The sequence below is a fragment of the Malus domestica genome, chromosome 13 (assembly GCF_042453785.1).
Source record: "Malus domestica chromosome 13, GDT2T_hap1".
Classification (NCBI taxonomy): Eukaryota; Viridiplantae; Streptophyta; class Magnoliopsida; order Rosales; family Rosaceae; genus Malus; species Malus domestica.
Window position 1 is genome coordinate 6,323,840 of NC_091673.1, and position 16,161 is coordinate 6,340,000.

General features: G+C 37.9%; 5 protein-coding genes across 5 annotated transcripts in view; 1 reads left to right on the top strand and 4 right to left on the bottom strand.

The window, feature by feature from the left end:
• Positions 1–1,544: 1,544 nt before the first annotated feature.
• On the bottom strand, positions 1,545–3,455 carry LOC103452362 (secreted RxLR effector protein 161). Its single transcript, XM_029090937.2, has 2 exons — positions 2,839–3,455; positions 1,545–1,692 (listed from the first exon to the last, which is right to left on the bottom strand). The coding sequence occupies exons 1-2, from the start codon at positions 3,453–3,455 to the stop codon at positions 1,545–1,547; spliced, it is 765 nt and encodes a 254-aa protein (XP_028946770.2).
• Positions 3,456–5,976: 2,521 nt separating this feature from the next.
• Positions 5,977–8,711, bottom strand: LOC103451988 (uncharacterized). Its single transcript, XM_008391448.4, has 5 exons — positions 8,526–8,711; positions 7,897–8,205; positions 7,153–7,257; positions 6,996–7,043; positions 5,977–6,428 (listed from the first exon to the last, which is right to left on the bottom strand). The coding sequence occupies exons 2-5, from the start codon at positions 8,155–8,157 to the stop codon at positions 6,189–6,191; spliced, it is 654 nt and encodes a 217-aa protein (XP_008389670.1). The 5' UTR covers positions 8,158–8,205; positions 8,526–8,711; the 3' UTR covers positions 5,977–6,188.
• A 653-nt stretch (positions 8,712–9,364) lies between these two features.
• Positions 9,365–10,306, top strand: LOC103451989 (cytochrome b-c1 complex subunit 8-like). The gene is made up of 2 exons (XM_008391451.3): positions 9,365–9,772; positions 10,009–10,306. The coding sequence occupies exons 1-2, from the start codon at positions 9,603–9,605 to the stop codon at positions 10,055–10,057; spliced, it is 219 nt and encodes a 72-aa protein (XP_008389673.3). The 5' UTR covers positions 9,365–9,602; the 3' UTR covers positions 10,058–10,306.
• A 591-nt stretch (positions 10,307–10,897) lies between these two features.
• On the bottom strand, positions 10,898–13,840 carry LOC103451990 (uncharacterized). The gene is made up of 10 exons (XM_008391453.4): positions 13,700–13,840; positions 13,468–13,543; positions 12,680–13,034; positions 12,492–12,525; positions 12,073–12,273; positions 11,854–11,943; positions 11,613–11,678; positions 11,431–11,522; positions 11,302–11,349; positions 10,898–11,221 (listed from the first exon to the last, which is right to left on the bottom strand). The coding sequence occupies exons 3-10, from the start codon at positions 13,003–13,005 to the stop codon at positions 11,104–11,106; spliced, it is 975 nt and encodes a 324-aa protein (XP_008389675.1). The 5' UTR covers positions 13,006–13,034; positions 13,468–13,543; positions 13,700–13,840; the 3' UTR covers positions 10,898–11,103.
• A 452-nt stretch (positions 13,841–14,292) lies between these two features.
• Positions 14,293–16,161, bottom strand: part of LOC103451991 (CRS2-associated factor 2, chloroplastic) — a 3,777-nt gene continuing 1,908 nt past the window's right edge. The window contains exons 4-6 of the mRNA XM_008391454.4: positions 16,060–16,161; positions 15,603–15,744; positions 14,293–14,742 (exon numbers count right to left, since the gene is read on the bottom strand). The exon at positions 16,060–16,161 is cut by the window's right edge and continues 26 nt beyond it. Of these exons, the coding sequence (XP_008389676.2) occupies positions 14,339–14,742; positions 15,603–15,744; positions 16,060–16,161 (648 nt within the window). The 3' untranslated portion in view covers positions 14,293–14,338. The remainder of the gene's footprint in view (positions 14,743–15,602; positions 15,745–16,059) is intronic.

Consider the following 16,161-nt stretch of genomic DNA (forward strand, 5'->3'; position numbering starts at 1 on the left):
GTGGTTAAAGCAAAATCAGAAAAATCTGTTTCAACCTCAGCAACATTAGCTTCAGAACTTTCTTTTCCTTTGGTCTTCAATTTGGGACAATCTTTCTTCCAATGGCCCTTATTACGACAAAAGGCACATTCATCCCTTTCCAAAGGTTTTCTACCTTTAGAGTTTCCTCTAGGTCGAGACTGTGATTTTTTCCTGCTAGAAGATGACCTCCTCTCCGACGATCTACCTCTAACAAATAAAGCTTCAGAGGTACTATCATGATTTTTATCTCTATGCCTCATTTCATAATTCATCAAGGCATTTGACACATCTTCAAATTTCACAGTTTCTTTACCATGCATAATAGTGGTAACAAAATGCTCATAAGAGTCCGGCAATGAATTCAACAATATTAAGGCCTTATCTTCATCCTTAATATCCTCATCTAAATTTAACAAGTCGGCAATCAACTTATTAAAAGCATCAAGGTGTCTAATCATTTTTGTACCTTCTTTGTATTGGAAGCGGTAGAGTTTTTTCTTCAAGTGTAGCCGGTTATCTGCACTCTTCGTCATATACTTGTCTTCCAATTTTTGCCACAACACACTTGCCAATGTCTCCCGCATCACAAAATACTTCTGAGTTTTTGCAAGGCACAACCGAATTGAAGAGCAAGCCCACAAATTTAATTTCTCCCATTCCAGCTTCGACATAGCTTCCGGCTTCTCTCCCAAAGCGGCAAGTAGATCTTGTTGAGCCAACACATCTTTGACCTCACATTGCCACATCCCGAAGTTGTTTGTGCCATCAAACTTTTCCACTTCGAACTTTGCATTTTGCACCGTAGTTCTTGCAAACTCGGAGGTGCTTCCAAAAGGATTCTCATCTTGCCCGTCTGACATCTTTGGCAACTAGACAGTACCTAAGAGCAACCAGTGCTCTGATACCAATTGTTGTGCTAAGATAGCACCAAACCCGTTGGAACCAACTCAAGCTAACCCACAGGAAATTTACCAAATGAAAATGCAAGAACAAAATATTAAAGACACCAAGATTTTAACGAGGTTCCTCAACAGTCAGTGTAACTGGAGTACGTCCTCGGAGCAGTAGAAGCTCACCCAATAATCCACTATCAAACAAATGGGAGTTTACAAAGTGTTGGCAATCTCACAACCCAAATAACCCAATACACCCAATAACTCTCACACTCTAAAGAAACAAATAGAGAAAGAAATATAGTGATTAATTTCTTCTTTATACAAAACTCATAGTTATTACAACAATAACACTTTGATGGAGTGAGAACTATCCAATGAAAGGAACAACAACTCATTCTCTCAAAATGGTACTGCATCAGTACCTTCTTTCTCTCCCTCTCTTCTCTTCGGCTCACCAATTTTTCTGCTCTCTTAAAAAAACAAAAGGGCAGCAGCTCCCTCATCATAACATAGCCTTCATTCAAGTCACCCCGTGACTTCCCATGGACCAAGAAAACTTTAGACAAATATCCCTTTTCTTTTCCCCAAAATAAGGAAGAGACATAATTATTTTGTCTACCTTTTTCTTTATAATTTTTTATAGTCAAAAGTTGGCCACTTGGCCACATACTCCAACAGTAACAACACATTCCAAACAGCTAAGTTTCGGTCCAGCAACTCATCAAACAGCTTCACAGCTACATTGTCTAGTCCCATATGGAAATTGTTGAAAACACTGCACAAAATCAAAGACAGGGAATGAGTTTACCAAGAAAATTGAAGAACCAAAGAACACAAAGATATCTTGGGTTGAGTCGCGGACAATGTCGCTTTCTTTAAGACGTTTCGCGGCTCTGCCCAAAGTGTGCAAGCAGTCACAAGTGCCACGCCGTCCCCAGGATAAAACTGCCCAGAATCACAACTAAATAGACCTTTGCATTGAGAAAGATCCAAAGCTTTCACCCACTCTACAACTCAATGTTCTCAAAATATTTTTCCGTTTTTCAGTAATGTGTTTCCCGACTAGAACCCTAGCATTTAAATACTACTTAGAGGGATATTAACGTTGGGGTAGTTCAGGAGAAAATGCTCATAAAATTCGGCCATTAAATTAGGAAGCAAATCAATTAGTTGAGAAAGAATAGGTCTTCTTAACAAAACAAAACTTTTTGTTGAAAAGGGATTCTCCATAAAATTAGGAATCCAACGTTAAACCATCTGACTAATTCTAAATTTTAAATAAACACACAACCCTAACAATCCCCCACTTGGTTATTTAAACTTGAACATTGGGTAAACTGTGATATAGTCGTGCATAAATGATGGTGTTATTCAACTTGAACCAAAACATAGTGACATTGCTCCAGAATAACAAGAGTAACACTTAGTTTTGAACTCAATCTCTGACAACAAAGCACACACGACTCCTCTTGGGTGAAGCTCAAGGCCAGCACAGTTTCGGCCATGTGCTTGTATCCCAGTTTAGTGATAGTGCTAGAAGTTAGCCCTAGAAACTTCATAGTGGCGGCCTCACCTTTACTATCACAAAGGTGAAACTATCAAGGATGCTCCTATAGCTAAATATCCTACTCAACTAGAGTATAGTTTTCATTAAGAGTTTCATAACTCATCCTTTATTCGTGCTACATGATTTTATGCCTTTGCAGACGACTTCTACAAAAAGTATGGCATGAGTCCATATCACTTCATGGCTTGTTATTACCTGTTGAACCAATTTCTTGGGATCTCCAGTCCAAAGGTTAGTTTACCATCACAAGTGACTCAACTTATCAAGGGCTTTAACCCCATTGTACTAGAGGTTTTCCAAACTTTTTCTCGTGCTAATCCTTTCGTCAAAGGGTCAGCAAGATTATCTTCAGACCTGACATGATATATTCTGACAGTCCCTTTGGAAAGAAACCCAGTTACCGTGCTGTGTTTTCGACGAATCTTTCGTCTCTTTCCATTAAAATATCGATTTTTCACTTTTGCAATAGTTGATGTGCTATCACAGTGAATAAACACAGCAGTAACTGGTTTCTCCCGTAATGGAATGTCTGACAAAAGATCCTTCAACCATCCTGCTTTTTCACTAGTTGTTGCTAGGGCAATCATTTCAGATTCCATTGTTGATTGAGCAAGTATGGTCTGTTTCTTAGACTTCCACGAGACTACAGCTCCAGCTATATTAAAAATATAGCCACTCGTGGCTTTAGAGTCTTCTGATAGTGTATTCCAATCAGCATTGCTGTATCCTTCAAGAACAGCGGGAAACTTTTCATAACATAAACCAAAATTGATAGTCCTTTTAAGGTATCTTATTACCCTTTCAATTGCATACCAGTGTTCCATATTGGGACTACTCGTGTACTTACATAGAACCCCAACTGCATAGGCTATGTCTGGCCTAGTGCAATCAGTAGCATATCTGAGGCTACCAATGATGCTTGCATACTCAATTTGTCTAACACTTTCACCAATGTTCTTAAACAGCTTCATACTATGATCAAACGGTGTACAAGCAGGCTTACAATCAAAATATTTGAACTTCTTCAGAATTTTTTTCTAAATAATGTGATTGACTTAGAGAAAATCCCTTCTCAGTTTTGTTAACCTTTATTCCAAGAATTAAATTTGCCTCTCCTAAATCCTTCATATCAAAGTTATTGCATAGCATGGTTTTTACTTCATTTACCAGGTGAATATTTGAGCAAAAAATAAGCATGTCATCAACATATAAACATATTACCACACATAGATTACCCTCAGTTTTAACATACATGCACTTATCACTTTCATTAATTTTGAAACCATTATCAAGAAGTAAACAATCAAATTTAGCATGTCATTGTTTAGGTGCTTGTTTTAAACCATAAAGTGACTTATTTAACCTACAAACTTTATGCTCTTGCCCAGGTATTACAAAACCATCAAGTTGATCCATGTAAATTTCTTCCTCTAGTTCTCCATTTAGAAAAGCAGTTTTAACGTCCACTTGATGCACAACAAGATTATGTAAAGATGCTAATGCAAACATGACTCGAATGGATGTAATTCTAGATACGGGTCAGAAAATGTCAAAGAAATCATTTCTTTGTACAGAGAAAGATCCAAAGCTTTCACCCACTCTACAACTCAATGTTCTCAAAATATTTTTCCGTTTTTTAGTAGTGTGTTTCCCGACTAGAACCCTAGCATTTAAATACTACTTAGAGGGATATTAACGTTGGGGTAGTTCAGGAGAAAATGCTCACAAAATTCGGCCATTAAATCAGGAAGCAAATCAATTAGTTGAGAAAGAATAGGTCTTCTTAACAAAACAAAACTTTCTGTTGAAAAAGGATTCTCCATAAAATTAGGAATCCAACGTTAAACTATTTGACTAATTCTAAATTTTAAATAAACACACAACCCTAACAGAAATAAAGATCAACAAGTGAACTCCCTACATACAAATTCAAGCCGAACCCAAGTGAGACAACCCTGCAATGAACTTGCATTCCTTCTCTACAAAACCCTGCGTCATTACAAACACCCAAAACCGATGAAAACGTGGACGCACTTTCTCTAATTCCTTGTGAAACCATTTCAGCGTACAAGTGAAAAGCCTGTTCCGGAAACCCATGTCGCCCGTCCTCCAGAAATAAGCATGTTATAGGTAACAACATCGTATACAAGCATTTCATCGAACAGTTTGAGGGCAGTGTTCAAGTCCCCGGATTTTATCAAGCCATCGATTTTCCGGTTGTTGGAGTAAACTATGTCACGAGCACTGGGTTCAAAGTATGAGTCTGAACGCAAGCTGTGGATACGGGACTATGATCCTTTCCGGATCCTCTTTGTGGGGATCCAGAATGATTGATGCATTTGTGGGGATCTGGAATGATTTATGCGTTTATCGTGCATCGTGCATCGTGCGGTCAATTTTGGTTAAATAGTATTTATATTTAATTTTAAATTCTAAATTCAAAATGATTTTTAATCACACGATGTACGATGAACAAACTTGATTGCTTAATCCTTCGGATCCCCACAAAGAGGATCCTTTTAGGTAGATAGTTAATATTTGGCGCAAACGCTGTTTTGAAACGTACGGTAGACAGCGACCTAGTAATCTACATTGGCCATCCGGCTCTCAGAAGTGAAATTGACAACATTCGAATGTATTAATCTCAGGTTCGAATTAATGATTGACCAATTTCATTACCCTCTTTGTCGTTCCGGTGTTGTTTTTTATGCGGTGTTATAGACGAATACAACGCTAAGTGAAATGAACGATATTCTAAATTACTTTTCACTAATATCTTAAATTGTTATAACGAAAAATGAAATTGACGATATTCTTAACTACTCTTTATTAATATTCTAAACTGTTATAACAAAAAGTGTAATTGACGATATTCTAAAAAATAGGTATTTTGATATGGGTTCAAAGTAACTAAAAATTGAACATATTTCAGAAGTAACCTATAAAATTGGATCTATTTCAAAATTTCCCTATTCTAAAATACCATGACAACGAGGCAAAATTTAAAAATTGAATATAAAAAAGAACATAGTTCTAACCAACTACCTCACGTCTGCAAAAAATACATTGACCTAACAAACTTGATAACAAGCTCGAAGAACACATTTTTAATACATGTTTTTTTAAAACAAAATTACTAATATTAAGAGGAGGAGAAAGGATTTAAAGCTCTTTACATAATTTAAAAAAATGGACACATTAGTAAAAACTCAATATCCTATTCACTAGAATATTAGATCCCATGAATACCTTTGCTTTGCTTGCAAATTGTGCGTTATTTATTGGGAATTTTAACAAACACTCATAGTACTGTTCACTTTTAACGAAAAACCACATTTATACATTTTCCTAATACTATTCATTATACCTTTAAAAATGACTTTTCATTAAAAGATAAGTTTTTTTGGACTTTTCGTTAGTTTTCCTTTATTTTTATTTGATTTCTACAAGACAAACTTTGGTTGCAATATGCAAATGAAAAGCCATGATACATTTGGAAAAAAAGATTTAAGTAGAAAAAAAGTGAGAGCAAATCTTCGAACCGTCACAAGACATGGACGAACATTATTTTACATTGACGACGACACCTCCCGGCCAATAGGAAACAACCCATTTTCCTCACCAAAAGCAAACAGCAATCAAGTTCATACAAATTATTACACAATTATAATGATATTGACACCATTGATTTACATTTAGCAACATTAACATGTAGCTGCAATCGCCTCCAAAAGGGAGGCCACAAAGCGCATCTGAGTTTCTTCATTGATTCTGGAAAAGAGAGGAACGTGGACGAATAAAGATTTGTGGCACCTTTCTTCTGCAAAACGGAGGGAATGATAGTAGACATAATTGCACACAAAGCGCCCGGCATCATCTGATATTGCCACATCATATCCTTTCTTCTTCAATATCTTAAGGATTGCCTCGGTCGAGCAACATGTCTTCAAGAACCAAATGGTGGAAAAGTTAGCGCACATGGACAGGGAGACAGAAGGGGGACGAGAGGACTACATGAGCATGATAAATAGTTTCTTGGATGACGACACATTATGCCAAGTCCAGTATTAGTGATTCAATCAAAACTTAAAAGAAGATGGACAATTAATTTGTTAATTTGTTTATATACAGCAAAACTTCCTACGCAGCAGTTCCCCTTTCAGTTTCTATTAGAATTTAGTAGAATCAGTCACGAGAGTTCATCCACAAGTCATCTAACAATTTATTGATTGGGAAACTAAGCACACCAATACGTGACATTATCATTACATTCCATGTAAATAAATGTCAAACCCTGCAACATCGAAGGCTTGAAGCCTTTCCCTCGGTTGCTTATATAAGAAAACGCAAAAATTCTGCAAAATGTTAATTCAGCACAAAGTGAAACTATACATTGAACTCCGACCCTAAGTATTTGATGCCCGACTCTGAAAGCATATCGAAATTCTACAAAAGATAAATTGTGTTTTATGAATAATAAATATAGTATTGCAAATAGATTATAGAAATACCTCTCTCACTCGAGAAGTTCCTCCATCCTCAGGGACTATTGGTTGTTGCTGGAAGAAGAGCAATAAAAGAAAACTAAGTTCAACAAATTCAAGATAATAGGAACCCTGGTAAAGTAAAATAAGGAAACACCACTAAAATAGGAAGAATCAGACTCACCTGAGGTTGCCATCCTAACTCATCTGGACAGCGGAAAGTGGCTTCGTTTACTGCTTGCCGCTCAATAGCAAATTTTACAGCCCCACTATTTACCCCCAAGTGAAGCTGAAGAAGCAACGGAATTAAAATGATAATAACAACATACAGAGGACTGCTGCTAACTTATGTTTCTGCATAAAAATGTCTGTTGGAATCTGTTCACACAAATTCATGAAAACATTTATCTGCAAAGCAACAAAACCTGACAAGAAGCCTCCAGCCAGCGAAGCACAAAAAGTTTATGGCAAGTTAGGAATCAAGATATCAATGTTAGCCTTAATCTTGGAATAACACAACGTAATTCATGGCAGATGAATGGGGTTAGACCATGATAGTGTAACAACGAACTGAAGCAAAAGTGTGCATTGTGTGTTTAACAAAAGCAACTAAACAATCAGAGATCAAAATGTCTTGTCAGTCCTCTCCTCACAGTAGTAAACAAGGGTAGCAAGATGAACCCATGAAGCACAAGGGGACCGTCTAAGTCAATAGATGCATAAATTTAGTACTGCAAGTTAGTTCCTCACATGCCAAAAAGGAAACCAATGCGGTGACAGAGTCCAAACATTCCCAAAGAAAATAACTTTTCCAGATTTAGAACAATACTATCTAACTACCCAAAACAATGTGGATGCTTTTTTCATTTCTAGCAATTCAAACCCCGAAAACGAAACTAAATTTTGCAATCCTAAAGGAGATACTCACCCATACGACTTGTTCATGGCTCTTAGAATCGGTTGCTGAAATCCCCGATTCCATGGCCTTGTAAAGAGCAGCGCGTGCACCGTCTCCTGCTGTTTCAAGAACATCACAGCTGCCAAGTTTAAGACCAGCAGGCAACGCTCTCTTCTCAACAAACCCCCTCAGATTGCTAACTATAGTCTCTGTGGGATTCTCAGCAACCCCCTGGAACTTCTTGAACCCGCTCACATGAACAACCACACTCTTTGGTCCTTCTGATCCCATTTCCTCACTCTGCACCCGAATACAATTCCCAATCTTCAATAAACTCCGCTGTCAAAACACAAAATTCAAAATTTTCAAAACCCCAACCTTCGTTTTCGATAAAGTTACAATCTTTTTGGTCAAAGAAGACATCCCATCAAAGATTCTGAGATAATCAGGCTAGTTCACTAGTAATTTAAGCATCAAACACCATATTTTTACTTGAATATAACGAAAAATGCATGCTTTTACAGCCAAAAATGGGAATTAAGCCTTGGAAATATCAGTTGACCGATTAGAATTTCATTACAAAAAAACAGAGAAAAATCCAGAATTTAAAAGACAAAGGGACTAAAGAAATATATATTCAGAGTCGGATGAAAGCAAACCTTGGAAATTCAGGACGGAGCTCTCGAGTCCGTGGAGAGTTTGGAGAAGGAAAATGCCGTCCGCAAACTGAAGAAAGCAAAAGCTGGTTTTGGCTTCTGCTTCTTTCATCGGCCTTTAAGCTTTAACTTTGTTTGCTGGAGGCTAATTAAATAGCCATTTGTTGGTCAATCTTTTACGAAAATGCCATGATAGTCTGCCTCATCATCTGTATAATAATGCCACCACAGGGCGGTGGGACACGTCATATACTTTAATTTACATCAAATAATAATTGGGTCCATATAAATGTTCTGCCATGGACCCATTACGAAATCGACCACTCTGCATGCCAAAAGTGTCGTAAAAATTCGGTCAAGACATTCACACGCAACCAAAGCTTTCATGTCCATGAGCTATAGCTCGCGCAAAGACTCCCTCAAGGTGTCAATTTACGTGTAGATTGATATGAAGATGTTTAAGTGTCGAACATGTGATTGTGTGCCTCTTAAATACTTAGCCGCTGTCGTGTAATTGATGGATTTTTAATGTTAAATAAAGACGAGTCATGAATGAATTAGGATGGTCCCAACCCATCCAGATATTCTTTTCACTTATAAAAATTTGGTGTTATGCTTATAATTTTCAAGGTTTTTTTAAAGGTTCAAGGCCGCAATTTGACGTTATTTAATTTCATCTATCAGGTTTGATGTGAGGTTGGTGGCTCTTATGTAATCTATTGCTAGTGAGCTTTAGGAATGACTTTAGTTTGAGACCAATAAAAGGAAAGAAGAAAAAAGTGAAAGGCTTGAAGTTTAAATTTGAGAATAAAAAATGATGAAAACGACACCAAATCAGACTCAAACAACAATGACAGCCGCTGTCACATAAAGATAACATATGTTTTTTTTTTGCAAGCACTTAAGCCCTTTGTCACATAAAGATGTGTTGCTTGCTTCCAAATAAAGTCTACTGGCGACGAGACGGAAACAAAAACGACATCGAGTGTTTCGTCGTGTGATTGCGGTAGACTTTATATTGTAGAAGCTCAGAGCAAACAGACGACAAGTCATTGAAGTGAAGCAATTTTAGAAGAAGAAATGGGGAAGATTCCGGTGAAGATGAGAGCAGTGGTGTACGCGCTGTCGCCGTTTCAGCAGAAGGTGATGCCCGGCCTCTGGAAGGATTTCACCGGCAAGATCCACCACAAGGTCTCCGAGAACTGGCTCAGCGCCACCCTCCTCCTCACTCCTCTCGTCGCCACCTACTCGTAAGTCTTCGATCTAAAAAATTAGGGTTAGGGTTTTCCGATTATGTTTCTAAATTAGTAATTGATGGCATTAGTGCTCAATTGGTAATGGTTTTTGAAGTGGGTCGCAAGTATTTTTGGTGAATTGTTGAAATTTATGGTCAAAATGTTGGATTTGGGACCGGTCTGATTTGGGGATTTTGAATATTTGGGTGGATTAGTAGATGATTTGGGTTTTGATTTGGTGGGATTTGCAGGTATGTGCAGTATTACCAGGAGCAGGAGAAGTTGGAACACAGGTACTGAAGATTGGCTTTGATTTGAGATGAAAAGATTGGGAATTTTTCTTGTTAGCTGCAATGATAGACTTTGTTCTCTGATTGCAATTACACTAGTTGTAATTTGAATGTTTGTATTGAATTAAATGACTATGACCCTGAAATGAAGAAGGGTTTGAGTTCTATCGTTCTGGAAACAAGTTTGTAATTTGTTAATCAGATGGTTGAACTTGATATGCAAATTCAAGCTGCATAATAAATTGAGATTGCAACTCCATTCTGCTTATTACCAGTGCAAAATCCTCGCACCATTCGATACAGGTGCAGGATTGATGCTGGTGCTTGGTCCTCTGCTAGTGGATTGTAAAATCTTGATGAGGACGACTTATATTATATGTAAGGTTATTTTTCTCTCTCCATTTGGCATGAATAGTGGACCGGGACATTACGTGGCGCTGAACTTGTTTCATACAAGTTGCTCTGCTCTCCTTGATGAGAGTGAGGCCACTACATTGTGGCAAGGCTCTTCAGATATCAAGTGAAAGTTGATGCCATGGACGATTGTCCGGGCCGTAACTTGAGCAATGCAGTATTGTCTGCGCAGCTCTTGGTGATCTGCAGGTGAAGTTGTTTGATGAAGCATGAGTTTTTGCAAGGACTGGAAGGTGTATCGTGGTTGAGCTTTTATGTGCACGTATTCTAAAACTTCATATGTTAGCCCGACGGAGTTAATAAGCGGCATGTATCTGTTTAAAGATAGCCTTCGTTCCATACCGATCCGTCCCAGGTGTGCCCTGTAGCAAACTTACCGGAGAAATGATGCACGGCAAAAACTAGAAAATCGTAATTGAAATTTTACACCGAATCATTGAAAAATCAATCATAACGTTGTTATGTGCAAGTCTAAATGCCATAGCTGCTTCAGAAGAACAATCATCTAGGGCAGCTAATTACAAATGGAAGCCTGAACCATCAAAATTTATCCTTTATCCAGGCCAAAAAAATCATTAATCTGTGGTGCCGCGGTGGCACCATGTAGCCTGGGATTTACAAACGCAGTTCTCATCCGCTTCCTCATCTCTCGTTCTGATAAGACTCCGGAAATGCTCTTGACAACAGCAAGTTCTTTATCCTAATAATTAGAGCGAAGACGCCGTAGCATGGGAGATGCATCAATCCAACCCCAAGATACCTGCAAGGTTGGCAACAATGATAAGGCGACATGCAGTCCAGTTTTTGCAATATTTGTTTGTCGAGGTTAGAAAAACATACCATAAGGGAGCATACGAGGATGACAGGTCGAGAAATGGATAAGGCCACCTGCAACGAAGTTACCATGTTTATGAGCAATAGTTGAATTTCTTCAATCTCGAACAAAAGCAATTTGAAATGTAGTTTTACCACATGGATTTGCAAGCATGGAATATCCACTGAAAAATCACGAATACCCCTGTCCACAGCACAAAATATGCGATTCGAAACAATGGAAACCGCTGAAAGGAGGAAGAAGAGAGAAGTTTTTAAGCTTTAATCATGAAAAAAAATAGAAAATGCCGTCAAAACGAACAAGGAACGAAACATACCATGTTATTCAAAAATGCCTCGCCAAGGAGGAAAGGGGCGTTGACTGAGTGCATTATGACCATCATCTGCAGTTGAATGAAGAGGAAGACGCGTCAAATAAAAGCGGTTCACTACTGGAAATTAGAACAGCAACTCAACTCTAGTTACAAACTATACAAAGGCACAATTTTGGACTGCTTCCACTGTAGGGGTGGTTTATAAGAACCTTAATGTCAATGAAATTAGCAGCCTTGTACTTACAAAATTCAGTTTGTAGGCTTTGGATGTTAGAAATGGATACAGAACAAGCCAAAATATGCAATCAGTGATAGCCACAGCACCTCCACACATCTATACACATGAACAAAGAGAAGGAAACAACCTGGTTGAGATAACAGAAGCTCAGATTTTACCTAACTTGAAGAATCCAAGTCCAAATTTATTAACCAGAACTGCAGCCACTTGTTGGAGAAAACCTACCTGATAAATAATTTGAAAGATGTATTCGCGTGCACCTGCACCTTTGCGGCCATGATATTCTTCATGAGTAAGACTTTTAGATCCATTGGACGTATTGCTATTCTCACGTAGTGTTGGAGCAACATAAGCGCCTCGCCCCTCATCCTCACCAATTCTATTGAGATGCTTATAAATTCCGCAAAGTGAGACTGAAGATCCATACTATAAAATGATGTTCAGAACATATTAAAACTCGGGATAATGTGATTCAAGGAAACCGAAGCATAATGACTCTCATATTTCATCAATCCTAATGAGCATCTTTGAGTGGTAAGATTGAACTGAGCGGTCGAAGGTACAAAAACAAACTACATATTATATTTCAAGTACTTTACTACAATGTAAATGCAGGTATGCTCAAGACAAGGTTAAAAACATACCCCGAAATAGAATGTGACCAAAACAAACGTCCACCTGTTAAGCACAATAGGCCAATAGAGTACATCAGCATATAGAGCGTTGCACATGTACAATTAACACAATAAGCTTCAAATTTGTGCGCATCCGCTCCTCAGAGTGGTTTCTAAGATCACGAAGATGAAAAATACAAATAAATAAGATAGCTTACTGAGTATAGAAGTAAAAGATGCCGGCTCCATCAAGAGCAACATTAGCAACTATCAACCCCAACATCACAACAAAAGCAATTATTCTATAAGCAAGTAACCACGCGGGATGTATTCCTTTAAGACACGTCTTCCAGGCTTCATCCTCGTACAAAGTCCCTACCGTTTCTCGCTGATCCACTGCTCTCCTGCCAGTTCTCGATTTTTTGAAACCTTCATATTTCCATATAAGAACTGAGGCTACAACCATGGTAGATAAGATCCATGTTGCACAAATGAGAAACCTCCAATTCAACCAATAACTCGGATCAGTTGTATCCGCCGTCATGACGGGTTGCCAAGTATGGTTCGATGATCCTGTGAAGAAACTCATAGCTCGTAAGTTTCACACCTACTTGCCCCACTAATTATCTCATCTAATTTGTATTCAAATTTGTCACAGAAATTGCAAAAACATGAAAGAGAAAATGGTAGAAACCAGAACAACCCAGCAAATTTCTGTGACAAAAACTGTGTAAAACAGTTAACATGTCAAATGTTAACAAAACAAAAACAACAGTTCCAAATGTTCGGGGAAGAAATAAAATCAGTTGGGCAGTTAGTCCGTTGTTAAAAAACCATCGTACAAATCAAATAACGATTCGACAGAAGTGTGAAGCACAAATGAAGGAACCCAAAAAACTACAGTAGGAAGGGATCATAATCCAAGTACAAATGCAGAAGAAAACAAAATAATAACAGGAGCTTTTTCATGGTTAAATTAAGGAGCGGAAGAGGAGAGATTCCTTACTTTAAAGTGGGGTTTCCCGGAAAAATGTTGTCAACTCGCGATCACATCAAAACGAGAATAACAAACGTTGGTTCCTCTGAAAAGGAGAGGCCTGTCAGCCTTCGGTAGTGAATTTCCCCAAGGTTAAAAAAAAAAAAAGATGGATTCTTTGCTTCTCTCTTTTCTTCTCCCAATTGTCTCAGAGAGAGAGAGAGGGAGAGAGAGCAAATGGAGGGCGTTTGGAAGATTTCACCTTTTTTCCATTTTTGTGTGTGTGAATGCTGCAGTTGGCGTGGAGGACTGGATTGGATGGGATTGGATTGGACAGAAGAAGAAACAGAAAATGGAAGAGAAGACAGAACCAACTTTACCTCTTCGAGTCCAGAATCAGCTATTGGATATGTATTCTTTATTTCTTTTGTTTTTTATTATTTATTTATAATCGTGAGGGATTAGGTGGTGCTACGTTCCAATTTTCCAGACTCAAAGTAATCCGCGTGTTTCAATTGGCGCATTTGTGTGGATCGATTTGGAATGTTCCAGTCTATATTTATTTTTAAAATTATTTTGTTTGGCCTACTAGCATTTAGCTTCGTTTTTCAACCAAAAAGGAAACAAAACCTTGTCACATCATCATTTAACAGGAACTTATATATAACATTGCAACCAATGCATGAATTTGTTTAATAGCTCGTTTGGACGTGTTTTTAAAAAAATTGAAAGCGTTTTTGATGAAAATATTTTTATAACCAATCCTTAGTAAAAATGCAAGTAAATTCTGTAAAAACACTTAAAAGTAAGGATGCGAGTTGCCGGTAAAATAAACGCTACAACGGGACTAAAAAGTAACAAACCATAAACCAAAGGCCTCCTTTGGCAGATTTTATTGAAATTAATCATGGTCGAGTTTGTCTGCTATTACATCGACAGGTAATGATCCCATGGGGATTGAATCACTCTCATAAAATTCATCATCATCACTCTCATTGTCGTAATCATTGTCAATATAGTCGTCGTATTCGCTATAAGGGTCCCTTTGGTCTTCTTCAAACACTTGAACCGAGCTGCCGGAACCGTCTTCGCTCGACACGATCAGCGCCGGATAGGAGTGCTCTGTCGCCTGCGAAACACTGTCGAATTCCTCGACCTTCTTCAAGAGAGCGTCAGGATCGAGGCCAAGCTCATCCAGAAGCAGTGCTTTGTTTGAGTCGATAGAGCGTTTCCAGAGAGACATCATTTTAGGGCTTGTTATCACTGTTTTGGCATCAGGTTTACAAGGTTTATCATCTTCCTTGCCTGAAAAAGCATAATCAGAATGTAAACGGAAGTCAGATGGAGCGTTATAAAATGGATCGTTGTAAAATGAATCGCGCATTACAGCCTAGAATCACAGAAGAAAATCACTGCTTCACGAATTAAATTGAATTCCTATTGCATTATTACTGAGAGAGAAACAAAACAATGTATACGGAATAATACACAGTAAAGACTTTGTCCGCATCAATGTTCAACAAAACTTGGACTTAAGAACGCAATTTCTAGGATATTGCTTCTCTTGTCAGTAACTGGTATGAACTTTCCCAACAAACAGGTTGCAATCATGCATGCCTTCTCCACTTTGTAAAGCTAGTCCGATCGACCGATGTCTACTCAACTCTAGTAGCCACCACAAGTCTAATATCAACTAACTTTTAACTAGAATTAGAAAAACAACAGAAGCTTCCTTGAACTTGGGTACAAATGAAGCTCTAAAATATCCCGACTTGCCTTTTCTAATTATTAGGCCCAGCATTAGGACGCTGATTACAGAAGGCCCCACATGATGTGCAAGCCTTTCCGAAATCATCTTAAATCGCTTAATTAAATTTTTTTTCTTTGATTTTTTTACGGTTAACAGCCAACATAATCAATGTAGGAGAATATAAACTGGATAAAGAATTTCAAAGTCATCTTTTAATTTCCTGAAACATGGTTTTGTTATCTTTTAATGGGGGTAAGGCTAGCCGACATTCACCTCTCCCAGACCCTGCATAAAGCGGGAGCCTTGTGCACTGGGTACGACCTTTTTTTTATGGTTTTGTTATCTTTTAATTCTGCGGTCAGTAATTTCTAAATTGGTCTAAAAAATAATCATGTGTATGCAATGTAACTCATACCTCTTCCTGTTGATAATAGAATATCAAAATCATCTGGTTCTGAAGGCGAAGGTGCTGATTGATGCATTGATATCCAATTTGAACCCCTCCACATCAATATCTGTTCATCATCAAAAGAAAGTAGCACGCACGGAACCAATTCCTGTAAACAAGTGGAGATTAAGAGGGTTAGAAAACTGGGATAATGTTAGACAATAATTAGGTAACTCTTTGCAGTATATAAATACCATCAAGCAATTTTTCAAAATGCTATCTGGCACTTATACAAAGCAATTCCCATCCATAGAAATAAGTAACTCCGAAAGGTTTTGAAACCAAGGAACAAAATATAACTACAGAAAAAGGCCAATGCTTATGTACAACCTTGAAAAGGTTATCATTTCTTACATGCCTTTATACAGGAACACGCTAAATGACACTGGATGAAAAGGTATAGAAAAAGAAGCAGCGTACAAACCTTAAGCTTAGCACCTAGCTTTTTGTAGTCACTTGCATGCATCCCTGTACAGTCAATCTTTACTAAAGGACTTCCTTCAAAAGCATGCCTAACATCTCTCAC

What these genes read in the sequence shown, in the direction of transcription:
- LOC103451989 (XM_008391451.3), top strand. Translation starts at nt 9,603, where the DNA reads ATGGGGAAGATTCCGGTGAAGATGAGAGCAGTGGTGTACGCGCTGTCG. An exon ending in CCTCTCGTCGCCACCTACTC is followed by an intron (nt 9,773 to 10,008) that starts GTAAGTCTTCGA and finishes TGGGATTTGCAG; the next exon opens with GTATGTGCAGTATTACCAGG.
- LOC103451988 (XM_008391448.4), bottom strand. Translation starts at nt 8,157, where the DNA reads ATGGGATCAGAAGGACCAAAGAGTGTGGTTGTTCATGTGAGCGGGTTC. An exon ending in GCCATGAACAAGTCGTATGG is followed by an intron (nt 7,258 to 7,896) that starts GTGAGTATCTCC and finishes TTGCTTCTTCAG; the next exon opens with CTTCACTTGGGGGTAAATAG. An exon ending in AGTTAGGATGGCAACCTCAG is followed by an intron (nt 7,044 to 7,152) that starts GTGAGTCTGATT and finishes CTCTTCTTCCAG; the next exon opens with CAACAACCAATAGTCCCTGA.
- LOC103452362 (XM_029090937.2), bottom strand. Translation starts at nt 3,455, where the DNA reads ATGAAGCTGTTTAAGAACATTGGTGAAAGTGTTAGACAAATTGAGTAT. An exon ending in GTCAGAATATATCATGTCAG is followed by an intron (nt 1,693 to 2,838) that starts GTCTGAAGATAA and finishes GATTTTGTGCAG; the next exon opens with TGTTTTCAACAATTTCCATA.
- LOC103451990 (XM_008391453.4), bottom strand. Translation starts at nt 13,005, where the DNA reads ATGACGGCGGATACAACTGATCCGAGTTATTGGTTGAATTGGAGGTTT. An exon ending in AAGCCTACAAACTGAATTTT is followed by an intron (nt 11,679 to 11,853) that starts GTAAGTACAAGG and finishes ATTCAACTGCAG; the next exon opens with ATGATGGTCATAATGCACTC. An exon ending in AGGCATTTTTGAATAACATG is followed by an intron (nt 11,523 to 11,612) that starts GTATGTTTCGTT and finishes TCCTCCTTTCAG; the next exon opens with CGGTTTCCATTGTTTCGAAT.